Source organism: Euphorbia lathyris, chromosome 7 (genome assembly GCF_963576675.1).
Source record: "Euphorbia lathyris chromosome 7, ddEupLath1.1, whole genome shotgun sequence".
Classification (NCBI taxonomy): Eukaryota; Viridiplantae; Streptophyta; class Magnoliopsida; order Malpighiales; family Euphorbiaceae; genus Euphorbia; species Euphorbia lathyris.
This window is the reverse complement of record NC_088916.1, coordinates 39350423-39359098: the sequence shown is the minus strand read 5'-3', so window position 1 is coordinate 39359098 and position 8676 is coordinate 39350423. Positions and strand designations below refer to the sequence as shown.

At 34.1% G+C, this 8676-nt stretch overlaps 1 protein-coding gene across 2 annotated transcripts; it reads left to right on the top strand.

The window, feature by feature from the left end:
* Window positions 1-233: 233 nt before the first annotated feature.
* Window positions 234-4099, top strand: LOC136200861 (uncharacterized). 2 transcript variants are annotated; one of them, XR_010673576.1, is made up of 4 exons: window positions 234-361; window positions 937-1394; window positions 2820-3242; window positions 3624-4099. XR_010673576.1 is itself a non-coding variant. In XM_065991346.1 (3 exons), the coding sequence occupies exons 2-3, from the start codon at window positions 956-958 to the stop codon at window positions 3671-3673; spliced, it is 489 nt and encodes a 162-aa protein (XP_065847418.1). In that variant the 5' UTR covers window positions 234-361; window positions 937-955; the 3' UTR covers window positions 3674-4099. The 2 variants fall into 2 exon arrangements, 1 of the variants encoding a protein (XP_065847418.1); XM_065991346.1 differs by lacking the exon at window positions 2820-3242.
* The last annotated feature ends 4577 nt before the right edge of the window (window positions 4100-8676 follow it).

The window sequence follows — 8676 nt, the reverse complement described above, 5'->3', positions numbered from 1 at the left end:
TTAGAAAGTGTAAAATTAAATAACATTTATGTTAGTTTTTTTTTTTTTTTGAACCAGCTTTTATGTTAGTTTTGCAGTTTAGTAGATACACTGTAAAAATTATCAAAGTTTAGCGGCCAGCAGTGTAATTTACCCCTGATAACACCATCCCGTTTTACATATTTGCCCTCGTAAGTTTTAAAATTACTAAAAAGGCCTCTATTTTGTTTACGTGTACATCATAGCTAGTGGAACTCGATTTTAATATAAAATCATTGAAGAAACAGTCCTATTTAGGAAACAAAATTGCTCATCATTTTCTCTCTAGTCTGTTGCTTAACGTTCGAATTAGGGTTTCTGTATTCCAATTGTGCAATTCAAGGTTTCTACATTACACCTTCTATCCAGAGGCTTGCCTTTATTTGAATCTTCTTTTAAATTCCAAGTTTTGGGTTGATTTGATGCTTGCTTGATCATGGAATTGGATTTATAAGAAAAACAAAGACTGAAGATTGGGTTTTTTGATAACTTAGATGAAATTGGATTTTTCTATTTTTCTCTGATTTGGTGATTGGTAGATCTATTTTGGGCTTAATTGCGCGTTTTTCTATTCATTTCTGTTTTTTTTTTTTTTGGAGAATATCGTAGTTTAGTTTTTCTTTTGTTTGTATGTGTATAATAATATGCAAAGGTAGATGTCTGTTTTATTTAGATGCTTCTTTGATCTCTGTATTAATACTTTGACAGCATGTATATTGAAACCAGCGTGTGTTGTCAGAGGCGATGGTAAAAATCTGGGGACAAATAAAATGTGAATTGGACATTTTTTCCCTCTCCTTTTTCATGGTTTAAATATAATAATGGGTGAATCATTCTAAGATAATTGTTTGGTTCCTTGATTTTCCAGTAAATAAATATTGATTTCTGATGTGGGAATATGTTATTGTCTCTTACTAGGAAGAAAGCATAATTTGCTATGGCTGTGGCATTTACCAATCTCTCATGGTGGTTATGGAGTGAAAAGTATCAGGAAGGCAGGATGTCAAATACATCTTTAAATGCTAGAACTGATGCCGACTTATGGGAAACAGATACACTGAAATTTCCTTTGGTTCAGGTGGCTAACTCATCTAGAAGGGTTAGACGAAAACGGCATAGCCGAGAAGAGAGGAAAGTTGATAGGGAATATGATATTGTTCTTGTGCCATCTGATGGTGGCTGTGTTTCAGGGTCTGAGTCCGATGATTCAGATTATTCCATTGGATGGTTAGAACCCCATGGACCTTCTTTCGAAAGTGATGACAGTTTTGCTGTGCTGGTCCCATGTTACGGTTGTGCTCAAGATCATCTACTTGAGGATTCAAAGAAGAAAGTTTTTGGTGCCATTGTCAACATTCAAGATGGTTACTCTGATGGTAACTAACATTTGCTGCTCATAACTCTTTTCTTTTCCTTTTGATTGTTATGGAATCTTTATTTTTGTCCTGCCACTCTCAACATGGTTTTGCTTTAGAAGATAATTTCTTTAATTTTGCTACAGATCACGGTCTTAACTTGTTAGACTCTGACATTTCAATAGTTATGAATGGTTCAACTGGTGTTTATTGTGCCTGAATGAATCATGGAATTTACTTCATGCTTTAAATTTAATATTGAGAAATCTGTATGTTTGTATGTTTCTTCATGATTAAGTTGAGAATTTTGTAAGTCCTCAGTAATCAATTGCATTCAATAACAAAAAGTCCTTTTTAGCAAATAATTTTCTTTGAAGCATAAATCTGCACTATAGATTTCAGACTTTTCTTATCTTCTGGAGAAGTTCAAAAAGTATGGAACGTATATTTAATTGTCAAATACTAGTTAAACTGACAGTTCATAAATGTATTTGCATTTAAAGTAGAACTGTATAGGGAATTTCATTATTTTTCAGTTAAAAATGACTTGAATAAGATCCAGTTTTCCATTAAAGGTGTCTTTTCCTGCTCATTATGTATTTGAATAAGCAAGCGAGCTGATCATCCAATGGGGTAAATTACATACGTAGTGTACAATCTTTGCCCATTTTCACTTTGGTGTACAACCAAACTAAACTGTACAAGCTTTAGGTGACCTCCTACTAAAGTGTACAGCCGGTGTTGGTGACTGGTCAACGTTGGTCAACTATGCCACGTCAGCAATTTGACCACTTTAAAAAAAGTAAAAAAATGACTATTATGAAATTACTAAAATCTCCACACCCCCTTCCTTGAACTCCTCTCTCTCACTCTTTTCCTTTCTCTCTCTAAATCCTCTCTCTCTTCTCTGTTAGATGTCTAACAGCTCTCTCTCTAACTCCTCCCTCTCACTCTTTTACTTTCTCTCTAAATGATCTCTCCCTCTATTCTGGATATCTGAAACTCTTTATCCTTGCCGATTAGCATTATTGATTCTAAAAAGGTTTTGGCAATTTTCTTTTCTCTTTCTTCAAGCACTCGTCTTTCTTTTTCCCTAACGTCCATAAAAGTGAACAATTTTTTTTGTTTGAGCTGCTAGTGTATAGCTATTGAACTTGCTGAGTGGGATCGCCAAGTTAAGAAGCATGGTTTGGGAGCTCTCTCTGCAATTGATTTGCTGGATGTCAAGAGTTGGAAATTGATGGGGCCTGTTTATGTTTACTTCAATTATTATTTTTCTTATAATGAAACAGCCTTCCAGATCTTTATCTTCTTTTAGTTGAGAATCTTCGAGGTTATAGAAATCTATCAACAATTTACTTATCTTGTGGTTCTTTATGGTTGGACCATTACGTTTTAGCCAAAAATCTTTGACTTTACCTTTTTATGCATTCTTATCTGTTTCAGGTATTTCCTTTTGATCGTACAATTGATGCTGGTGGTGTTCCTCCATCTGAAATTGTGGCAGTTGTTCGACCTGAAAGTAAAAGAGGGAGAGATGATTTAGAGAGAGAAAGTAAAAGAGTGAGATGGAGGAGTGAGAGAGAGAGCTGTTAGACATCTAACAGAGAAGAGGGAGAGAGGATTTAGTTAGAGAGAAAGGAGTTTAAGGAAGTGGGTGGGAATATTTTAGTAATTTCATAATAGAGTGTCACTTTTTGACTTTTTAAAGTGGTCAAATTGCTGACGTGGCATAGTTGACTAGCGTTGACCGGTCATAAACACGGGTTGTACACTTTAGTGGGAGGTCACCTGAAGCTTGTACAGTTTAGCGTGACAAATTTTTGGTTGTGCACCAAAGTGTGAAAATGGATGAAGGTTGTACACCACGTATGTAATTTATCCTCATATGTCCCTTATGCATTCATTAGGTTTGTTGATATATTCTGTCTTGAGCACTGTGGAATAAGTGCATGTTGATAGAAGTTTATTTGTTAAAATGTTTTAGTTCTGCAAATTACTTTTATCTTCTCGTTGCTTTCTTTAATGGTAAAGTCCTGACCCTTCTCTGCTTGTTCTGCCACCATCCCATTCTGAATTTTCTAGTGTTAATCTGAAAGATTATAATTGAGACTTGTGTTGTAGTTATCATCTGACCTTAAATTTGTTTATTTTGATGTATGCTAATTGCAATATGCACCCAAATGGTAAATATTAAGTTCATATTTTACTTGAAGTTGTTAAATCTTGTTTCCTAACTTGAATATGCAGACTGTAAGCAGTACATGGAAGAATGGCTGTCATCCGTCCAGAATATCTGACATTTGCTTCTAACAATTGCACATAGTTCTTTCTTTCAGAGCTTATATGGAAGAATCCATCTTCTTCGTTTATCAACAATGCATATAAGATGCAAAAAAATGAAAAGATTGGAAAAAATGGTAGTAGTGGTATGTATAGGCTACTGAATGCTGCCGAAGAGAATTGTTTAATGTTACATCTTTGCTGGTATTAATCTAAAAAGAGCATACACAGATATCGTCGTAGTGCAGAATCTGGACAGGCTATAACTTTTCTTGCTTTCTGTCAGTGCTTGGCTTGGAATTCTTTGTTGTAAATATCTCTGTACAAATGGAAGCTTTATTCTCTTACTGTAATTACTAAATATATGTACATAATTAAGAATCACTGCCTGACCTTTGTCCATGTACTTCCTAAAATGTTATGTGGAAGATGTTGTTTATGTCCATGTCTTGTGCTGATTGATTGCTTAATTTGAACTTATCTGGAATGAACTCACAATCAGTCAAAATCTAATTAACATACTAAAAAGTTCATTATTGTTTTAGTTTTCATTGTTCAAAGTGAAAACTTGATGTCCTATTCCTTTCAAAAGAAATTTTATCATTTTTTTTTTTATTTTTTTATTTTTTGAGTTTTAACTGTAATTTTGATTGATATTTACTTGAGAAAAGGTATACTGAACTAGTATTGAAGTGATGGAGAACAATATTTTTCTGCCTGCAACAATGTTGGAGGCAGCTTTACCTTGTTGCTAAGACATAGGGGTGATATTATCTAATACTAATAAAATACTCGAACCCTATATAAAAAAAAAAAGTTCATTATGAGAATGAGATTTAAAAAATTACGTATAAAACAGTTCCAATACGGATAAAAAAAGTTCATTATGAGAATGAGATTTAAAAAATTAATTATAAAACGGTTACGACATGGATATACCCCTCGGGTATCCACTACTTTATCCATTTATCTCATAAAAATTAGAGATTTTTTTTTTTTTTTGGTTAAAAAAAATTAGAGATTATTTATATGTTGAGGGAAGGGTTTGATCCCATCACTAGACCTATGAAGTCAATTAGCTTCAGCATTGGCAACCATGAATTATGTGAGACAATAATGAAATTTACAATGTAATCTTGTTAATGAAACGGGACAAGTAGTTCAAATGATAAAAGAGTAAGGATATGAGTATAGCATTACCTGCAAATACTCTACCCGTTCCCATCCTTACTTTCAGAATTAGAGTTGTAAATAGGACGGAGATTATTCATTCCCGAGGAGGATTCATGCCGATAGGAATGGAAAATCCTCATTTACTTCCCCTCATGGGATGAGGATGGGGAAAAAAATCCCCAGGGGCAGGGACGGGGACCTCTATCCTACTCCATCCCTATCCCTATATGGTCCTTATGAAGATTCCTAATGAATATTCTTAAAATAATGTATTTATGATCCATAGAAGGGGTGAAAGAAAGAAAACAGTGCAAGTTTTGACCATAAACTAACAAATAGTTCTCAATCTAAATTTGGACTAGTTGAAAGCCACCAATTTTACAAGCTAGAACTTGAAGGAATTGCAAAATCCTCAATCCATAGGTATAAACTCGGGTAAATTACATACGTGGTGTACAACTTTTACCCATTTTCACACTTTGGTGTACAATCAAAAATTTATCACACTAAACTGTACGAGCTTCAAGTGACCTCCCACTAAAGTGTACAACCGTTTTTTTGTGATCGGTCAACGCTGGTCAACTATGCCACGTTAGCATTTTTCATTGTAGAATTAAAAAAAGTGGGACCCACTCTTTATGGAATGACTAATATAGCCTTATTCCTTATAAAATTACTAAAATATCCTAATCTTCTTCCTTTAATCCCTCTCTCCCATTTCTCTCTCTATATCTTCTCTCTCACTCCTCTCTCTTGAGATCCAAATTCAGATGATGTGAAATGAGGTTTAATGAAATTATCCCCTAAAGAAAAGGAAAATCAAAATAAGAGAGGAAAATCAAAACTAATTTTGCAGATTGCTTCGTTAGTTGGGGGAATAATCCGCACGAATCGGATTTTTTGAGGAATCGGAATAAATATGTTTTCGACCTTTTCTTTAAAATTCAAAGCCTAGGCTTCGTAAGGGATGGGGGATCGGGAGAAAAGGTGTTTCGGTAAAAGAAAAGGCTGGCTGAGAAATTAGCAGAAGCACGGCTAAATAAGCTAAGCTGCTACTGTCAAAAAATATGCTAGACGCGCTCAATTAGGCGAAATTTTTGAATTAGATCGTGCTACTTTGAAATCCGATGGTGTTTTTCATCTCTTGAACCTATTTGTTCTAGATACAAAAATGAAATGAAAATGACCCCTCCCCTGAACTCTTTCGGGTTTCCTTGAAGTTGGCCAACTCAAATGGAAAGCGGGGATTTAACATCCGTTATAGTTGACTTTAATAAAAGAGCAGGACAACTGAATGAATGCCGCTGACCAGCGTGACCGGTCGATTAGTGGCCCTAAGCTGCTCTTGAAGAGGTAACGGTTGAACGAAAAGCTGAAGAGGTATTGGCAGGAATTGATTGAAACTTTAGCCTTTACATGAAAGCAGGAATGAGATATTGCCTTGGAGGTAGGATTAAGATTAGGAGATTGATTAAGTGAAGTAGGGTTCGATTCTATATTAAATAGAAGTACGAGAGCCAATTGAAAGTCAAGTATGCGAGAACTCGTAGCCTTGTTGAAACCCACATATTATACTTAATAAATAAGTTTTTTCCCTTAAGTACTTTCCCAGTCTTTGTAAGCAGCACGTCAATATCAGAAAGCAAAGCTTGCTTAAGGTGCATCAAAAAAAAAAAAAAAAATCACCAGTATACTTGTTGCCTCTTAGGTTTTGCTAGATTGGCATCCCAAAATAAAAAAATAAAATCAAAACCAATTTTGCATATCCAATTGGAAAAAATAAAGATCAGCAGTACACTCTTGCCGCCTCTTCGTCTTTGCTCGCTGGAATCGCTACTTCACAGTCCCCTTCAACAAATGCTCTGATCACCAGTATACTCTTGCCGACTCTCATCTCTCTTCTGATCAACGCCACTCACCTTGACTTCTTATTCTTCAAATTTCTTTTGGAAATTAAAAATTACAAGAACAAATGGTGGGATTGAATTACACTCCACAAATTGAATTTGGATAACCACAAACCTAGGACCTTATAATTAAGATGTATTGATTTAGAAATATAAATAAGTTGAGAGTTAAATATATTAAAGGGAAAAGTACAAAAATAAACCTTGTGTTACACTCATTTTCGAACAACACCCATGTGGTTTAAAAGTTTGCAAAGTGGTACCATGTACTTCATTCCGTTAGCAAACACATACCAAATTGACTAACGGTGTTAAAAGTCAAAGAAAAAATAGTTAATTTAGTCCTTATATTTATTTATTTTTATAAATTAATCCCCTTATTATTTAATTATCACGAATAAACCCCAAAATAAAAAATAAAAATCAAATATACCGTATTCTCCATTTCTTTTTAATTTTTTTTTTTTTTTTTTTTCTTCTTTCTGTAAAATAAAACTACCACCATCAACACTTCCAAAATTTCTCTCTATATATATATATGATCAAGATGAATGAAATGGAGGTAAGGCAACACAAATTAATAGATGTTTGTTGATTATGCAAAAATTCTCAATCTAGAAAACCCGATCCTGCAACTTCTCTTCTTCAATTATGCAAAAAAGCCGAAGAGCTCGGACAAGTTCACACCTTTCTCATCAAAACCTCTCTAATCAGAAAAAACATGCCTTCGGCCGTCTCCTCGTATCATTCTCATCATTCGATGATCTGGGTACAGTTGATTACGCTCGAAAACTGTTCGATTCAATCGATATCCCAAAAAAATCCTTCATGTATAATACAATGATAAGAGCCTATTTGAATTGTGGAAATCCAAGAGAAGCATTTGTTGTCTATTCTGACATTGTTTGTGAAGATTCGGTTTATCCTGACGATTTCACTTTCACTTTTGTGTTTTCTGCTTGTTCGAAGTTAAATGCTGTTTCTGAAGGTAAACAGGCTCATGCGCAGATAATAAAATTAAAACCCCCTTTTAATTTTGGGGTGCATTCCTGGAATTCCTTGATGGATTTTTATACCAAAATTGGAGAGCTAGGGACCGCAATTCACCGATTGTTTGACAGAATTGAGGAACCAGATGTTGTTTCTTGGAATTGTTTGATCAGTGGGTATGTAAAATCAGGGGATTTGGATCAGGCGCAGAAGGTGTTCGATGAAAGCAAAAAGATGTAGTGTCTTGGACTACTTTACTTGTAGGCTATGCAAATGCAGGTTTTTTAAGTGAAGCTTCTCGATTATTCTCTGGAATGCCCCATATGTTAATTTGCTTCTCATGATGAATTTAAAATCATGCATCTTGATCATATATATATATATATATAGAAATTTTGAAAGTGTCAATGGTGGTAGCTTTATTTTAGAGAGAGAAATTAAGAGAGAGGAGTGAGAAAGAAGAAAAAAAAAGAAATTAAAGAGAGATGGAGAAGATGGTATATTTGATTTTTATTTTTTATTTTGGCGTTTGTTTGTGATAATTAGATAATAATGAGGTCAATTTATAAAAATAAATAAATATAAGGACCAAATTAACTATTTTCCCTTTGACTTTTAACACCGTTAGTCAATTTGGTATGTGTTTGCTAACGGAATGAAGTACATGGTACCACTTTGCAAACTTTTAAACCACATGGGTGTTGTTCGAAAATGAGTGTAACCACAAGGTTTATTTTTGTACTTTTCCCTACATTAAATAATTTGTTTTTATAAAAGGAAACAAAAGTAATGAGAATTAAGCATGCATAGTAAGCAACGAGAATAAAGAAGAAGAAAAACACAACAAAACCTTGTTGTAGTCATCAATGGAGGATCTACAATGCAGATATTTCCATTCACAATATATATACATCTCTTCCTTGCAATATTCTCACTGAATTAAAAAAGAG